At 43.8% G+C, this 16,904-nt stretch overlaps 1 protein-coding gene across 2 annotated transcripts in view; it reads right to left on the bottom strand.

The window, feature by feature from the left end:
• Nucleotides 1-16,904, bottom strand: part of LOC115791772 (nck-associated protein 5-like) — a 158,108-nt gene that overhangs the window by 106,234 nt on the left and 34,970 nt on the right. The window contains exon 1 of one of the 2 annotated variants that reach the window (XM_030746018.1): nt 4,485-5,022. The exons of the other annotated variant lie outside the window; for it this stretch is intronic. Coding sequence (XP_030601878.1) covers nt 4,485-4,513 — 29 coding nt within the window. The 5' untranslated portion in view covers nt 4,514-5,022. Of the gene's footprint in view, nt 1-4,484; nt 5,023-16,904 lie in introns of those variants that run through there. 2 annotated transcript variants of the gene reach the window in all.

A 16,904-nucleotide genomic window follows, 5' to 3' on the forward strand; every position in this document is an offset into this window, starting at 1 on the left:
GGTGCATGTATATGTGTGCCCCTGTGCTCCTGAACAACTGTTGCAAAAGTCATTTATTGATATATCTATTCTGCATCTCTGCTGCAGATTGTTTTTCATGCATTCAGGTGCATCACTTAATTTAGATTCACTCAGCACTGTAGCTTCCATCTTTAAATATGTCTGGTCCCAGTACTTCTCTTTTCCATGTTCATGAAAAGTGCCACAGCATTGTTGTTCATGCACTCTGGCATGCCGGTAACCAAGCAGTTAAAAGTGTTCGCACTTGTTGTAATTCACTCTAAGTAAAGACTGTCAACAAAAGGCTAAAATACAACAAGAAAAGTGTTTGGAAAAGAGTTTTACAGCTTAAAAGGGGAGCTTCTCCAGCAGCCTCTCTCCATTTCCTCTCCAGCTGCGCCAACACCTTCAGCCACTGGATGCAGTCTTGTGCATGTTTCTCCCACTATTATCCGACGATTTACAGCCAAGATAGTGGGGAGCTGAAGTTTGTTGACATTCCCCGCCCCCACGCAACCTCGAATACAACACTGACCCCCTTTTCCAACCTCATAAACGGCTTGCTCCACTGAAAGTGTCACCGTGACAAGGAAAGAAATATGAAACAAGTGGGAATGCTTGCAAAGCAGGCTTAAGACAGCTTTGAGCTAGAAACTTGTGAGGTGCGCGCAGTGTGAAACTGTGTCAGCTGGAAGTCTGTGTAAAGTAAACAAGGACAACACCATATTATCTTGTAAACTGTTGGAACGCAGCGCTATGACCTAAAAAATCTTAATCCAATTTGGGGATTTGTTTTCCCCCATGAGCGAGACTTATCAAAAAAGCTCTTACAAAGGGAAAACAAAAGTTTATGCTCGCAAGCCAAGACGCTCTCTGCACAAAGAGGCAATATTTCAAGCCAGTTCTGACTGGAAAACAGGCAGTTTAAATGCAAAAAAACAGCCCACGAGTCTTCGCACCTTTGTGAATTCGCATGGAGCAAGTTCATCTGTTTAGAAACCACAAAAATGCTCCAGCTCTAATGACATCACTTAACAGTCAGTGAGGGTGTCTGGGCAATGCTTTGTCTCCAGGCAAAACAGTCAGTGCATGCAATAAGCCACTGATAGCTAGCAAATAAAAGCCTTTTATTGGTTATAAATTGTGTCGGACCATTAAACTTTATATTTTCCTGAGTGACATTGCTCTAACTTAAGCCAATGGCAGATAGAGGGAAAAAAAACCATCTGATAGTCCAATTGTTCTGCATTTCCAACTTGTTAACATCCAAAGCGTGAGACTTCAACTGGAATAAAATGTGTGCTGGCTGTTTGCATCAAAAAATAGCTGCCTGGCAAAATGTCAGAGCTCTTCACTGAGCTTTTGGGGGGGTTTCAGATGCTGTATTGGCAAAAACAGGTTCACATCAGTCAGACAGAGCTCTGCATACTGTTTTTAGGGTTCCTATATGCAGTTCGAGGGGGATAATAAATGTAGAGCAGGCCAAAGAGAGGAATGCATTCAAAGCACCCTTAATTGAGCTGGATGGCCTGCAGTCACAGAAGCAGTGTGTGTCTCAACAAGACTCAAACGGGCGAGATCCTGAGATGTGCCTCACACGTACACATCATTAAACTGGCTTACGGCTCCGCAATGCCGACCAATGCTGCAAAGACAGTGGGAATTACATGGGAAAGTTGTCTGGAAGGAGCCCTCCCCCCTCCCTCCTTCAAAATGAAAGTCCTCTCGCTGTCAATGAAGGGGAAGTGCTCCCATGCTGAGGCCCACTGGGCCAGCCATTGAACAGAGGAACATTCCTCAGTAATTCTGTTTGACCTGAGCCTAAAGTGGTAGCTGAGGGTCACCAAATACAGAGCGCCACATACGGGGAGGAGACCAAAGGGGAGGAGGAAAAGTTGGGAAAATCGGATGTAGAGGAGTGAGAGGAAACATGATGGAAAGCGTTAGAGGAGTGGAAGAAAATCCAGTCGTCTTTGGAGGTGGTTGTAGTAGATGCAGCGACTTCAGATGAGCAACTAATACTGGTTTAAGCTTTTAAACAGATCTATTCTACCCAACAATGATTATCTCCAATTCCTACCAATAATAGCATCTGAAAACTGACCAATCTTAAAATTATCCCATACAGGACATACAGTTTTCTCAGAGCTAACACACAAAGGGTGCTAAATAATCCTCAAACATAGCAAATCAAACATATTTAGCCAGCTAAAGGAATTGTGTTAGCGCCTCAGCTCTTGTTGCATCCTGTATCCCTTCAGTCAAGTTCAGTCAAGTCTAAGTTCAGGAACACTTACGGTATAAACAACCTGCCACTCGTTTAGGCTCAACAGCCAGCATCCGAACCACTGCATGTGCTCATGGTTTATTCCATTTAATTACTTTATCACAAAATTTAACTTCAGCACGTGTGTCGTGATAAACTCCTGCCAACTTCTGCAATTTTACAAGACAGCAAATGTAGCTGTCTTCTGACCGTTAAATCAAAAACCACCTAAATGTAGGACACATGATGTGGTAATGGAGTTTGTGTGTCATAAAAGACCATGGCACCAGGGTTGGGGGATAATAATGGTTGCACTGTGGCATGGCTGGGATGGAGAGAATTACAGTTTTAATTCTATAAAATCAAATCCCTCCACTTGGCAATCCTCTTATCCAGTAATCCCCAGGTAGGTTTCAGAGGGCAGCAGGCTCAAACTGCCCACTGCAGCAACACATCTGCCCCCGTGGTGGGTTGATATCAACGACCACTCCTCTGCTCCCAATAAAGTCTTTAAATGGGCACGGTCTAAACTGAAACTGGACCAAACAGCTGCGCCGTAACCCTACAAAAGCATGGAAATTCAAATAAACGTCTGATAGATGTCTGCCCCTCACTTCTCCTTTTTCCATCGTTTCCTCCGACCTGGTGCTGTTGAGAAGCAAGTTCTGCTTGGTGCCCTTCGGAAAACAAGCCTGGATTTTCACAGGCAGCAGAATTTTGGGGGTAAAGTCAGTTGGAAATAAATCAAGGGGAATGCGGTCTGTTTGTGGCAGCATCTGTTATAGCCACTGACGTAAGTGCTCCAAATTTGGGCCCAGCAAATGCTACCTTTCCGGTCTTTTTATTTATTTATTTTTAATGTGGAAATTGGGCATCAGCAATGTGTTGGTGGAAAAGAAATAATAAATAGATAGCAGATAGCATGGTGTGGGGGTGGCCAGAATCAGGGCCAAGTATGAAATAGGGAAAGTATTTTGTAGGGCTTATTTGGCAGCTCATGCTGAATACCTCAGTATATACCTAAGTGCCTCAAAGATTGGGGTACTGCTGGGGTCTGACTTCTAGTACTGCAACTGTAATGTGGTTTAAGTTAAAGCCCCCCCCCAATAAACACCTTTCAATCTGTTGTTTGTTATCCTTCACATAGATTGCCTACATTCCCTGGCATTTCCAGCTGTAAAGCATCCACTACATGCCAGATGCTATTTTTGCTCTGGTGATGGGAAGCACCAGTTCCCAGGGCACAAAAAAAAAAAAAAAAAAAAAAACCTCTTTAAGTCAAACTCAAAAAAGACACAGAATGGCATTTCTCTCTGGCGCTTTGACAACACCAGCAAGAGAGTGATGATACCTCCCATGCTCTCCCATGCTCTCATTTCTCTATTCCCCAGCAGTTCTGTTTTTAGAGATAACAAGTCAGCCAAAAATATAAAGCCACTCTGCATCCCTGTGTTGGTTGCAGGCATCAAGCATCTATCTGTCTGCTGTAAATCTGGCTATCTATAAGGGAAGACCCCTGACCTGCCGTGACTTTGACACAGGGACATCAGTGCTGCAGGACATAACGCCACATCACTGGGAAAAGGCAATGGACCCATATTCCATATTGTCCACCACTTAAACCAGTTTAGCTCCAGTCATTTCAGTGTGGGATTAGTGGGCTGGATAGAAAATCTTAATCTGCCTGAGAGAGGGAGAGAGAGAGAGAGAGAGAGTATATAAGGAAAATAAAAGAAGGAGAAGGAGGAGAAGCGTGTGCATTCCTGCACATACAAATCCCCCTCAAAGCTGGGCTCTTTTACCTCCACTTTGTCTGTTTCCTGGTGTTATCAGTCTGAAACAAAGTGGTTTACGCAGCACCCTGACCCCATGCTGTTGCCACTAGCAACAGGACATGCAATTCCCCTTGCAAATCAGTGCAAATCGCACGTGTACAGTGCTGCTATATGAAATATGTCCCCCTCCTCCAGGGATTATATAGAAAATTGCAGCTCAGAACAAAGTAAAGAAGCCTGAAGGAGGATAAGAAGAAAAAAATCATTAAAGCTAAAGCTGACTGTGGTAACAGTGAATCTGACAGCATGCATGTGATGCGCACATGAATGCACATCTTAAATCCCCCGAACAAGCCCAACATACTTAAGTCACAGTCAAGTCTTAGAAGAAAATAAGGTATTTTTCCCCATGTCACGTGCACTGATGCCTGTCCGCTTCTTACCCTGGTGGAGATGCAGCATCCTGGTGCATTCAGAGGACACGCATGGTAATCCACCAGCACGCTTTCCTCCTGCTCTGCAGCTGCTACCCACTGATCCCGCAGATGATAAAGTTTACATCCACAAATGCAGCTCTGCCGGCTCCGCGCTGCTCCCTCTCTGCCTTTCCCTCTTTTCTGCACTCCAAGTCCTCTCTTCCCCTTCCCACTCTGCTGTCTCCCTCGATCTGCCGGCGTGCACCGACTCTCCCGACACTGCTTCCCTCTCCCTCCCTTCCTGCTACATACACGCTTCCTCTGCGCCGTGCTTTCTCTCACTAAAACACATGCTCCGACCGGGGGCTTCTCTTCACACGCACACACAGAGCGTTTTGTGCCTCCCCGCCGCCCACCCCGCCTCCTGGCTTTATCTTTTCTGCAAATACTTCTCTCCTCAGTCTGTCTCCGCTTCTATCTCTTCTCTCTCATTCTGTCTCCGAGCCTCTCTGTGTGTGTCTCTCTCTCTCTGACTCCGTCCGTCCTCCTCGGGCTTACAGGACGTTTAACATGTGTTCAGGGAGACGGCTGCTCTGCTGCCTCTCAGAGGTGGCTCTTTCCTCAGGGGAAGAGAGGGCTGGAAGGTTGAGATGGGGGTTTGCACGGAGGAAGGAGGAGTTTTTTAAAAAGGGGTGGTGGGGTGGGAGGGTGACACAGTGCTGAAGGGGGGTTTAACTCAAACAAGGGGATGCGAACGGGCAAGCGGCAACCGGCTTGTGATGTTCCGCTAAGTGGACTCTTTCAGAGCAGAGGAAACGAGCAGAAACGGGGGGGGGGAGATAGGTATGGCTGAAGAAGAGATCACACATGCAAAATGTGGTAAAGCTGCAGCTTTCAGGTAGTCTCTCTCTCTCTGCGCACCTGGCCAGTGCTTTAACGAGGCCGGCAACTTTGCCCGATCGCACAGAAAGTTACAAAAACGGTCGAATGCAGCTCTTTGAATTCCACTGTTGGGTGAAAGGGGTGTCAGTCCGCTGTTACATGAACTGACAAGCACCTACTCTGAGGCCCAAGCCGGCTAAATTGAGCCCTTTTTTTTTTTTAGGAAATCTGGATTGGGAAAACACCAAAACACAAAGAGACAAAAGACTGACAAAAGACAGATAAAGACAACCGAGGAAGAGATCAAGAGCAAGTGAGCCAAAGACAGAGAGCGAAGGCCAGTGAGGAGTAAAAAGGCTGAGGAAGAAAAGAAAGGCAGAGAGAGAAGTGCTTGGGTCTGCCTGGGCCGAGTGACTCCGGCCCATCTGCCACAATCACAATCAGTCTCAGCTGAATGGCTGTGACAAACTGCAGCCTGAAGCCCGCAGCCTCAACCAGGCAGGACGCCTACGAGGGCTGAGGGAGATGAGAAGAAGTGGGGGGGGGGGGGGGGGGGGGGGGGGGGGGGGGGTTGAAAGAGACAGAGAAGGGGTGGGGGGGCCCTATTGTCTGCTCCCCAATAGGACCAGTGCACAAGAGGCGGGCACCGGACGGGTGAAGGGGGAATTAAAAGGGTCCCGGTGACAGACCGCTCAGTTAAAGAGGGTAAAGAAAGGACAGGGGTGACTTAGAGCTGGGGCCATCGCTGCCACTTTGCCCCACATCCACTGTCACTAATGTCCTAAATGAACAATGACACGAAGCATGTGAGAAAATTAGTTTGCGGGCTGGGGGTGGGGTGGGGTGCAGGATAACGTCAAGATAAGGGAAGGTAGATAAACCAGCAGGAATGAGGTGTCCCTGTCAGAGTTTGGGGGTAGGTAGATTATTTCATGCATCTCTTTCACAGCAATCATTTAAAAAAAGAAAAGGAAGGTGATGCGTCCCTGTCATACTCTTGTTATCAGAGGTTCTCTCCTAAAGCTGGCAGCGGCGTTGCCATTTGTCATCATAAAATTCAGAAAGATTCATGATGCCTGATATTGCGCATGTGACCAAAATGTCATGCAGAGGGGGTAATTGTGTTGTCATAAGCGCAGCTGTCTCGTGAAGGGGGAAATCTGAATATAGAGCGAGTGTGATTTGATTTTACGAGCAGGTGGTCACCAATTACGCACCATTGTCCCGATTGGGGAAAAAAAATAATATAAAAAAAGACAGATGAATGGCTGAGTCAGCACTAACACATACACGCGCACAGTAATCAAGAAATACTGAAGGTGCTGTTCGGCTTTAATTTGATCAACGGTGAGTGCCAGATCGCTGAGCAATGCTCGGCACTGCACAGCTGTGATTACTCCTGCGCGATAAAGGTCATGTTTGCCTACTTCCATTTTAACTGTTGCCACAGGTATATATTTGTATGTATATGTGTTTGTTGTTTGCGTGAATGGTGTGTGTAAGTGCATGGGCTGACAGCTGTAACTGCATAAGAAATGAACGGGTTGGTGAAACGCATGTGACGTTAAAGTCCGTACACTGCTAGATGTGCATGTGTGCTGTTAATGGGTGCATATTTGTCGGGAGGATACAGCCGCTCTTCATTTCTTTATATTTGCTTCCAAGCAGCCAGACGTCCTTTGTAATTTTTAAAGTGGTCCTGAGCAATAGTTCTCCAGAATTTCTGATGGTCTTTCAAGGTTTTTCTTTGGACACTGGCTTTGTCCACATAACAGAGGCACTTTGTTACTAGCAAGCCTGTCACAGAAAATATAATTTGTTCCCATTTCTTAAGTTGATCCTATGAAAAATGATAAGGTGATTCCCAAAGAGCTATGGCTGTAAACTTGACAGAGCTCAGCATGGTGTGCAGTGTGTCCTTAAGAAATCTGAGGAAACTGAACAAGTCAAGGACAACAAAAGAAGTGCGAGGCCTAAAAAAAAAACTATCTACAGCGAGTATGAACAGAACTTGAAAGTCAAGTTCTTAATAATCCAGCAAAGACACCTGACACAGGACCCTGAGAGATGCCTCTGGACCTTCAGCTGATCCAGCTACTGTTCACTGAAGCCTCATCAGAAATGGTCTCAGTGGAAGGTGGCTGTCAAGAAGCCATTCTTAAGGAAGGGAAACAGGGAGAAAAGACTGAGGTTTGCCACATTACACAAGAACTTGAGTGAAAATCAGTGGGAACAGGTCTGATAGAGGTCAAGAAAGAGGTACAACAGTGAGTGTCTATGGCCATTTTTTAAAACATTGTTGAGGCTCCTGTTATGAAAACACACAGTGATCATGGAAGGTCATGGATCGGCCTCCCCAGAGCCCAGACCTCAACATTACTGAAGCACGTGGGATCATCCGGACATAGAACTGAACAAAAGGCAGAACATCCAAAGAAGAGCTTTGAATGTCCTTCAGGAAGCCTGGAGAACTATTCTGAAGACTACTAAAGAAATGAGAAGAAAGCTGCCTCAGAGAGTTCAGACTGTGCTGAAGAATAAAGGTGGTCACACCAAATATTGACTTTCAGGCTCATTTGAATTGTACAAACCTCTGTTTTTGCCTCATATGCTGTATTTCCATGTATGTTTGCACGTTTCAATAAATTACCTGCACGTATTTCCCATTTTTCTAACAATATATAAAGAAATAAGGACTGGCTCTAGACCTTTGCACAGTACTGTATACACTCCAGTCTGAGTGTACATGTGCAAAACCTGAGAGGCTGATAAATGAAGCAATGTCCACTTGAAGCTGCATTCAAAAGCGAGACAATCCTCAGACTCAAATGTTTAAAATGCCCTCCTTAGCAGTACAAATGCTTACATGTTTACAGCCTGGCACAAAAAACAGTTTTGGTCGCCTTCATGAGTGTATAGGGGGATGAATTTTTAATACAACTCCCATATTTTAAAATTATTAAGGCACAAAAGTTGGGGGTGACAGGTGACTCTACGTAAATATGCTTATAAATGTTTATTCAGACGTCACTAAACTGAATCTCCCGATTGTGTTTGTTCTGTTAGCCCCCTTGGAGTATTATTAATGCAAATTTCTGATTAAAAATATGTCCTTTTATGTGGTTAATTGTACTGGACAGCCTGTCTAAGAAGTCTTTGCTCCAGTTTTGGTGATTTTCGAATATTTTTTTCTGTATGATGCTATAACTTAGCACTAATTAGCAGCTATCTGTGTGTGTGCAATGTAACTCAAGCACCCTGCTACCCAAGCCTGTGAGCGTGAACTGAAATCTTGGCACTCTGTGGTTACTTCTAGCTCTAAAAGAAAGCCCCACGCTGACTTCACTAATTAATAGGTAAAGTCTGTGCATCCATGCATTATCTACAGTTTATTGTATATGGTGTGTTGTGTGTGTTCATACAGTATGTGCAAATTATAATCCATATGTATATAGAGCAGGTATGTTGTCACAGTGATAATTAAGTCCACTGACACCATTGTATAAGTGTGTACACATGATTGCAAAATTCATGTGTGTGTGTGTGTGTGTGTGTGTGTGTGTGTGCTGAGTGATCTGCTGAGCTCATTAAGGCGCTGCTTATTGCTCTGCCAGGGGTGTCTTGACAAGATTCCACTGTTTGGAAACACTCGGCCGCCCACACAGCCAGCCTGGCTCACCACTGTCACACACATACACACAGACACACACTCAGGCTAGGTTAGCATCCACAGGGAGGAGGGGGGTATAGGGAAGGAGACAGGACGGTGCTGGACAGTGGCCGGAGGGCTGGGGGTCGATCTGGATTTGTAATAGGGTGGTCTGAGGTAAAGGGATGCGTGCAGTGGTGAGTGTGCGCTCGCGCGTTGAGTGTCAGCACCTTTGAACTGCGGCGGAGAGTGGCCCGGCTTAAAAGGATGCTAGTGGTTGCAGTGGGTAGTATGTGTGCAGCGGTTGAAGAAGTATTTAGAACCTTTACTGAAGTGAAAGTAGCAATTCAGCCATGCAAAAATACTCTATTACAAGCCTGTCACAATGTGTAAATTGCATTTTTCTAGTTAGTTCAGAACAAATTTCCCCTCGGAGAGTTCAAGCTGAAATCAAACCTCGTTAAAAAAAATGTATCGTGACGGTGTTTTACAAAAGGATGCACCAGCAGAGGGCTTGGGGAAATAAAAGCAGTTCTTGGCTCAGTTTTACCACAAAACAAGGCAATAGCATGATTCCTGGGCTTGCCTATAAAATATGAACATATCACAAAAATGAATGTACAGCTTGCTTTGCCATCACACTGGATATGGCTTGTATTTCATCAGAGTGATATCTCGAGGCTAAGATGGCTTGAAAGTGCTCATTATGAAGAACAGTTCCTTTCCAGAGTGTTAAATTATTGATGCATTACTTTGGGGCAGCATGATAATGCTGACCCAGATGGAGCTAAATACACACCGATTCATGCTGATGGGTAGTTTAATGCATTGCAGCTGGTGATATTTTAAGTGTAAGGAAGTATAGATGCACTCAGGTGTAGTACAGGCCCTCAGACGTTTATAAAAGTAAGAATAAGTGCACTGTATGAATGTACAAACATCCTGTCAGTCCACTGCTCTGGCCTTCAGCCACACTTTCCCTCCATGACATAATCCCCTGCGCTTGATCATAGATGAGTGACCAGGGGCGGCCGGGGGAGGCCAGCATGCGTCACTTGAGCTCATTACCAGACCGGTTGATTCCACTGTATAGGTGTGTGTTCCCAGTCAGGCATTAATCCCATACTCAGGAGGAGAAGGAGGAAAAAAAAACTTCCCGTCTTCTTCGCACTAAAGACGATTAGCCCATACGTTTGAGCTTAGACGCGCTTCCACGAACAGCGATTCTAATGTCTGATGCAGCTAATGAACAGAAGAGGTGCAAAAGCATTTGGAAACACATCAGAGATGCTCTGGTTGTTACACTCCATCAGGAGATATTTAGCTGTCAACATAGCGGAGATCGTTGGGAAGAGGGAGCCGGGTGGGGGGTTAGACGGGTGTTTTCTGCAGCAAGATGAGTAAAGGAAATGCCAAGCTGCAGACAGGCAGCCTGTTTGTTACCCAACACATGCCTGCCCCTGGATATGCACAGCTTAAAATCCCCAAACATCCAGACAGATGCAAATCGCACGATGGGCCCTCCGGAGACTGTTTGCACATTAGCGAGCATCTACGTGTGTGTCATTTAACTTCGTTGTTGCAAGATGAAGTGTTGTAATACAATGAAAACCGTAATGCTCTTTGGTCATGTTTCATTAAGCAGGGCGGGTGGGGGCGGAACGATGCGCGGGATGCCGGTCCGGTGAGACATCATCAGCGGAGCGAGATTTTCCTGCCTCGCAGATCTCAGGAAATGTTTTAAAGTCATTAAGACTGGAATGAGCCGGATTAACACTGATGGCGGTAATCTTTAATTAAACTTAAGTAAATCTTTTAAAAAAGGGAGCATTCCTTGTGTGATTACAGTTAACAAATGGGGGGCTATTATGAAGCAATCTTAGTGGTATCCTCCTCTAATCAAAGGTACGGTTACATGTAGCAGCAGACAGACTTGTGACAAAAAAAGCAACAACAACAATCACAAACTTCAAGTAGGTTGTGGTTTAATGACAGCCAAATGCAGTGTTTTTAATGAGAGCCATAAAGCAATCAAACTGCTGGCCAAAATTAGATACACTGGAACTTAAATAGCATTTTTCTACTCCAACTTTGCCCTCAAGAGTTTTTTCCTCCAAGCCACATTCAGCCTGTCTTTAAGTGCTTTTTACCTTTCAAACACACACTCGCACTCCAGTTGATGCACTGGAGCAATTTAGGGTTCAGTATTTTGCCCCGAACATACACTACATTGGCAAAAGTATTCGCTTGTCTACCTTCACACACATTTGACCTTGAGTGACATCCCATTCTTAATCAATAGGGTTTAATATGATGTTGGCCCACCCTTTCCATCTATAACAGCTTCAGCTCTTCTGGGAAGGCTTTCCACAAGGTTTAGGAGTGTATTTATGGGAATTTCTGACCATTGTTCCAGTAGTGCATTTGTGAGGTCAGACACTGATGTTAGACGAGAAGGCCTGGCTCACAGTCTCCTCTCTAATTCATCCCAAAGGTGTTCTATTGGCTTGAGGTCAGGACACTGTGCTGTCTTTATGGACCTGCTTTGTTCACTGGTGCGCAGTCATGTTGGAACAGGAAGGGGCCATCCCCAAACTGTTCCCACAAAGTTAGGAGCATGGAATTGACCGAAATATCTTGGTATGCTGAAGCATTACGAGTTCCTTTCACTGGAACTAAGGGGCTGAGCCCAACTCCTGAAAACCAACCCCACACCATAATCCCCCCTCCACCAAACTTTACACTTGGCACAATGCAGTCAGACAGGTACTGTTCTCCTGGGAACTGCCAAAACCAGACTGGTCCATCAGATTGCCAGATGGAGAAGCATGAATCATCACTCCAGAGAACATGTCTCCACTGCTCGAGAGTCCAGTGGTGGTGGGCTTCAAACCACTGCATCTCTCTAGCTCGCACTGTTCTCGAGTTAACCTGAAGGCCACATGAAGTTTGGAGGTCTGTAGCCATTGACTCGGCAGAAAGTTGGCGGCCTCTGCACACTATACACCTCAGCATCTGCTGACCCTGTTCTGTGATTTTACATGGCCTAGCATGGCTAAGTTGCTATTGTTCACTTCCACTTTGTTAGTCAGTTGACTGTGGAATATTTAGTAGTGAGGCTTGTTGCGCAGGTGGCATCCGATCTGACTAATCTGATGTAAAATCCAGTGTGGAGATTAACAGAATCTGACATCCGCTTTTTTGTGTGTTTATATGCAGTACTTTATGGCATCCATTCCAGCCCCAGGCCCTCTTGCTCTGGTGCTGTTTATGCTTTGTACTGCAGGAGTTCTTATTTGAAGATTATTATAAATGTAGGATGCCCGTCCGTGGTTCTGCAGGACTATTTAAACCCCATTTTCCTGGATCTGCAATTGCTTTCTTCCTGTACCTGTACCACCAACATTTGTTTTACAGTGTTTCATTGTTTCCACCTGTCTGTTATTTTCAAATCCATCTGTATGTACAGTTCTGTGAACAGTTTTTGTTGCATGGACTAATTTAGGCCAAGCTTTACCTGTCAGACAAATGTCCTCACTTTTGACTCTTGAATACTTTGGTATTCAGAGGAGTTCATGGTTGACTTAATGATTGTGGCTGCAAAATAAGCCCAAAACATCACCCATCCACCACCGTTCTGACAGCTGGTATAAGGTGTTTGTGCTGATATGCTGTGGTTGGTTTTTATGTCCAAACATCTCCACGTTGGTCTCCTCTGTCCAAAGGACATTGTTCCAGAAGTCTTGTGGTATGTTCAGATGTAGCTTCGCAAACCTAAGCCTATGCTCCATGTTCCATTTAGAGAGAAGAGGCTTTTTCCTAGCAGCCCTTCCAAAAAAAGCATACTTGTTCAGTCTTTATCTAATTGTGCTGTCATGAACTTTACTTTATCACACTTACTAAGCAGTGTTAATTTCGTTGACGAAATATTTTCGTCATAGTTTTCGTCAACGACCCTTTTTTTCATGACGAAAACAAGATGATAACTAAATTAAAACTACCTAAAAGGATAAAAACAATGACCAAATTAACTGACCCTTTCGTCTTGACTAAGTTTTCGTCATGAAAAAAAGGGTCGTTGACGAAAACTATAATGAAAATATTTCATCAACGAAATTAACACTGTAACTGAGGCCTGTAGAGTCTGACATGTAGCTCGTGGGTTTCTTGCAGATCCTCTGACTTTTGGTTGAATTTGCTGGGACATCCACTCCTGGGAAGATTGTGCCATTGTGTTAAAAACACACCTAAATGCTCCAGACCAGCAAACTGCCAAAAGTTCTTCTTTTATAGAGGTGCTCACACTTAATCAAGTGCATTTGATTAGCAGCACCTGGCTGCTACTTCCTATAGGAGTAGCAGTAAGGTTGTACTTAGTTGTTCAAAGGACTGCATTAAGTCCTATCTTTTTCTTTGTTCTTGTCAGATCAGGTGGTTCCCTCCTGTGCATTTCTTGTTTCTTCATCCCACCTTCATACCTGTTCCACTTTTGACCTGACTCCAAATTTTTTGGCTAAAACTGAGCAGCATGTTGTCCTGAAATATTCTAAATTATTTAAAGAAACCTTCAATTTTATGACTTATCACAGACTCACAGGACCTCTAGTTTCAGGACTGCAGTGCTTTGAATTTCACACATTTTCACCCCTTCCTGTTTCCCAAAGAGACGAGGATGTTTTCCCAAAGAGCCCTGAGCTGGAGGTAAATAGCATGGTTGCAACCACTGTGACTGCCACCAGCCGAAAACCACACAGGTTCTGTCAACAATGAAAACCACACAGGATCTATCGCACTGCTTATCTTAAAGCAAGGATGTTTACCAGAGCGCTTCGCAGCACATGTATTAGTCGAAATAACTGCACACTTTCAGGAGCATAAAAGCAGTTATAACATTCTCCCAAAGCTGATCTTGAGTTTAAAAAAAAACATCTATTCACTGCACAGTGGAGAACTCAACTGAAGTTAATAGACCTGAATGTTGTAGCGAACAGACAATTCAGCTGAAATCAGATAAAGAAACTATTATACATATGTGTAATTGAAGTGTTTTTTTTACAGTAGAATACATTTAAATTGAGTTTCTGAGAACCCAGCAAAACATAATTAGGCATTGCACAAGACCCCACTGGAAAAATCTCTTAAACGTGGCTAATTGCTTTTAGGAATGCAAGTAATACCCCATTCAGTCGAAATGCCAAGAATAAGTGTCACAAGTCCCGTAAAACATTGCATATCCATGTTGTGAAACCACTACATCCCAGGTGGACACAGCAGAAAATAGTTTACTGAAACACTGCATGTACAGGGAAAGGACAAATCCATTAGGCTGAGCTATTTTCAGAGAAAGACGCTGTACATTACAGCTTGGCATCATACTTAACCTTGAAAGCAATCAGAAAACATCAGAAACATGAAGACTTAAGGTGAATGATATGTGGAGGCAAACCATATTACTGGTAAGTCCTCATACCCAGAGAACATGGGAATGTAGCTAAGAAAATGACCTTGAAGGCATATCACTAAAAGGCCTCATTAAACCATTCGATTAACCTTTTCCTCTCATGAGCTCCATAAAACTGATGCATGTATTTTAACCGGGCCTGGACTTTGTGCATGAATTAGGGCTGCGGTGTTTGGCATTTACAGGACTGCAGGGGGGTGGGGAAGACTGTCCCAGCTAGACAGAGTTTCTGAGTTTCTGAGAAGATAAGCTAGCAAATGTTGATTTGTGTCACAGGGCAGCAGCGTCACCTCCTTAACTTATGGCTTCAGGGAGGTTATCATTGTGTTCACAGTGAAGTGAGGTCAACATAAACAAAAAGCTTTTCTATCGACCTGCTACTTCACACAAGCAAACAATTTCAAACCATACATCAGAGTTGGATGTTAACATCCATTTAATGGGCTGATAATTGTAGTCAGTCTCATGCATACTGCCAGTAGGCACCCGCCTTCTAGCTTACTTTACTGTGCAAAAGTCTTGAGTCACATCTCATGTCTTTACATTGTGCTTCGACAGAGCCAGACTTTCTTGTAATTTTTTTAAGTGCTCTTGAGCAATTGTTCTCCAGGCTTTCTGATTTCTGAAGGTCTTTCAAAGTTCTTCTTTGGACATTGGCTGCTTTTTCACTCATTTTCAGTCCAGTCCTTGTACTTGATCATTTTCAGAGGAATGGTTTTTGTTTGTTAAGCCATCTTAATACTGACCTAAGAATCATTCAAGCATTAAAAAAAGGCTCCAAATTCAAGGGATGAACCAGTGTTGTGTCTACACATAACAGACAACCCAACAAGATCCAAGTTTAAATTGTATCTTTAGGCACTTTTTTACTATCAGCCTGATGCAAAAAGACATCATTTGTTTCCATTTGTTTAGCTGAATCTGTGAAAAATGCCAAAGGTAACACAATTTGACAGACATAAAACAGTATTTTTGCACCAACAGGGTGATTCCCAAAGAACTAATAGCTGAAAAATTGGCACATCTCAGTACGGTGTGCAGTCTGTCCTTAAATAAATGATCTGTGATAGATAGCAACACAAATCTAGTGGTTTTGTGAAGACGTTGTGAAGAAGTGCATGTACTGTAAGATCTGATCACAAAGTAAAGCATGGTACACATGTTACAGAACAAATTTAGATCATAGTGTAAGAGTTACACTACAAAGGGTTGTATTTCCACTAAATCCTTTTTAAACCTAACCAAACATTTGTGGTGCCTAAAACTAACCAATGAAATGAAAAAAAAAAAATTATAAGAAAGGGAAAGTTAAGTCCAGCCTCCAAATGGGGACTTTTTTTTAACCACACTGTACTCATCACTTCTTCGTTTCAGCTGACTGAAGCCACTGAATCAGGGGATGATGACTGCGGCCACCTAGTGGTGATACATACTGGACTGCTAACGACTCATAATAGCCATTTAGTAGGAAATAATATGCAAAACCAGATAATTACACATTAAAAGGAGAGACGTTTGTTATTTTACCATTGGCTGTTTCATAGTTTATGCTGGTTTATGCACAAGGTTTAATCGAGCATTTTATTCAAAACTAACAAAGTCTTGAGGAAAAAGACCAACTAATTTAAAAAAAAAAAAAAAAAAAAAAAAGCGAATTCCACCAGTGCCTGAAGATTTAAATGAGGGTTTCACAAACTGATTTATTTGCCCACTAACTGCTCCTTAAAGATATTTTTGAGTCTGGACTCCTGGGCTATAAAGTGACCTCTAATGGATGGATTAGGCTCAGTCATTCACTTCAGAGGGTGCACAAATATACTTTGGGAGCGTATTAGATCTCTTTAAGGCTTAGCGTGATCAAATTATTGCATTAGACCGGTCAACTTATCCAATTAAAGTTGTAAAATGCATGGCTCTCGCCCAAGCGAGACGGCAGATCCTTGGGGCGTTGGAGGGTTTGCGGGAGGCTGAACCCTATCCACCTCCTCATCGACAGAGCAGGCCTGGCCACATACTTCAGCTGAGGATTACAGCCTTTCATCTTGCTCAAACCGCCAGCAGCACACAGGCGTCTTTGAGGCCAGATATGGCTTGTAGTAACATCAGCAAGGTCCAGATTTGTAAAGCTGTTTCCCAGCTTTGCGCTCCTGTGGTCTTTCTGTCTCTGGTATGTACAAGCTCACTCATTTAGCTCTCTCTCTCTCTCTCTCACTTAACACCGCCATTCTCGGAGAAAGGCAAGGACACTTTGTACCAGCAATGTCCTTCAAATGACAAACTTCGGAGAAGTCTCTCAAAAAACTTGATAGCTTGAACAATTTTTGAACATTTGGAATTCACCAGCTCAAGAAAGGGCTTTCTGTTAATGATTGGCAGACATTAAAAAACACACACACTTAAAAACCCAGCACATCTAATCAGTCTTTGATAGCTGGTCTTAAAACCCCAATATTGT

The sequence above is a fragment of the Archocentrus centrarchus genome, chromosome 2, assembly GCF_007364275.1.
Source record: "Archocentrus centrarchus isolate MPI-CPG fArcCen1 chromosome 2, fArcCen1, whole genome shotgun sequence".
In the NCBI taxonomy this organism is placed as follows: domain Eukaryota; kingdom Metazoa; phylum Chordata; class Actinopteri; order Cichliformes; family Cichlidae; genus Archocentrus; species Archocentrus centrarchus.